The sequence below is a fragment of the Buceros rhinoceros genome, unplaced genomic scaffold (assembly GCF_000710305.1).
Source record: "Buceros rhinoceros silvestris isolate BGI_N320 unplaced genomic scaffold, ASM71030v1 scaffold32317, whole genome shotgun sequence".
Taxonomy (NCBI): domain Eukaryota; kingdom Metazoa; phylum Chordata; class Aves; order Bucerotiformes; family Bucerotidae; genus Buceros; species Buceros rhinoceros.
Genome location: NW_010422103.1, coordinates 12,463 through 13,390, shown reverse-complemented (window position 1 = coordinate 13,390; position 928 = coordinate 12,463). Strand labels below are relative to the sequence as shown.

The 928-nt window shown below is 57.5% G+C and overlaps 1 protein-coding gene across 1 annotated transcript in view; it reads left to right on the top strand.

Moving 5' to 3' along the window:
- The window catches only part of UBXN11 (UBX domain protein 11), a gene marked incomplete at its 3' end in the record, with an annotated part of 11,004 nt that overhangs the window by 1,190 nt on the left and 8,886 nt on the right, over positions 1-928 (top strand). The window contains 1 exon segment of the mRNA XM_010139934.1: positions 674-870. Within this exon segment, the coding sequence (XP_010138236.1) occupies positions 674-870 (197 nt within the window).

Below are 928 nucleotides of genomic sequence, written 5' to 3'. Positions count from 1 at the left end.
TTGAGCTGTTAGGGGTTTTGGCTGGTTTGCTCAGCCACAGAGCGGGACTCCCAAAACATAAACGCACCCCGTGGAGGCAGCAGCAGGTTCCACCTTTGTGGAGTTCGTGAGCAAAATAAGCACAGACATATCTGGCCCCTTTACCCCATTTTCTACCCACTGTAGAAAAAAAAAAATCCTGACCGCAGCTCCAAACAGCATCACCCTGCCCCGCCACCCGAAAGCGCTGCTGCATTCATCCCTCCCATGCAAGCGTCCCCACCCAGGAGAGAGCCGACATCCACCAGCACAGCACCAGAACCAAGCCCCCATGGAGCCTTCTGGATGGAAAACAACCTCCAGAGGGAAGAGGCGAGAGGAAACCACGCAGCCCTGCGCCCACCCTGCATCCCCAGTGTGCCCACAGCCACGGTCAGCCTCCCCATGCCAGGCGTGGGCTGGGGCCAGCAGGCTGAGGAGGGGCTGCAGGACAGGGTGGAGAGCTCAGTGCGAAGGTTACAGGTAGAAACAATGCTCTTCAGTAAAAAAAAGTGTTAAAAAAAGCACCATCTGGAAGTATTTTGACCTTATAGACTGTGGAGCAAAGCTCCTGGAATACAGCCAGGGATAAAGTCCAAGAGAAAGTCAGACCCTCAGGTTTCCAGCTGAAGTTCAGCAGAAATTCTCCCAACAGTTGAAACCTGCAGCCCCCTGACTGCTGTCACCCTCATTGGACAGAGCTGGCCAGACCCCCCCGTGCCGTGGGGCTTCTCTTACCGCACAGAGGGCGAGCAGGAGGACGATGAGGCGGGCGCGCTGGAGGGGCTGCATGGTTGGGGCTCGTCTCACCGTGTGCCGCAACGCTTCCTCATCTGCTTGCAGCGACGGCAGGCGGAAACTTTAAGTGCAGAAGGGGCCCCGTCTCACCCATCGCACCACCCCTCCCTGC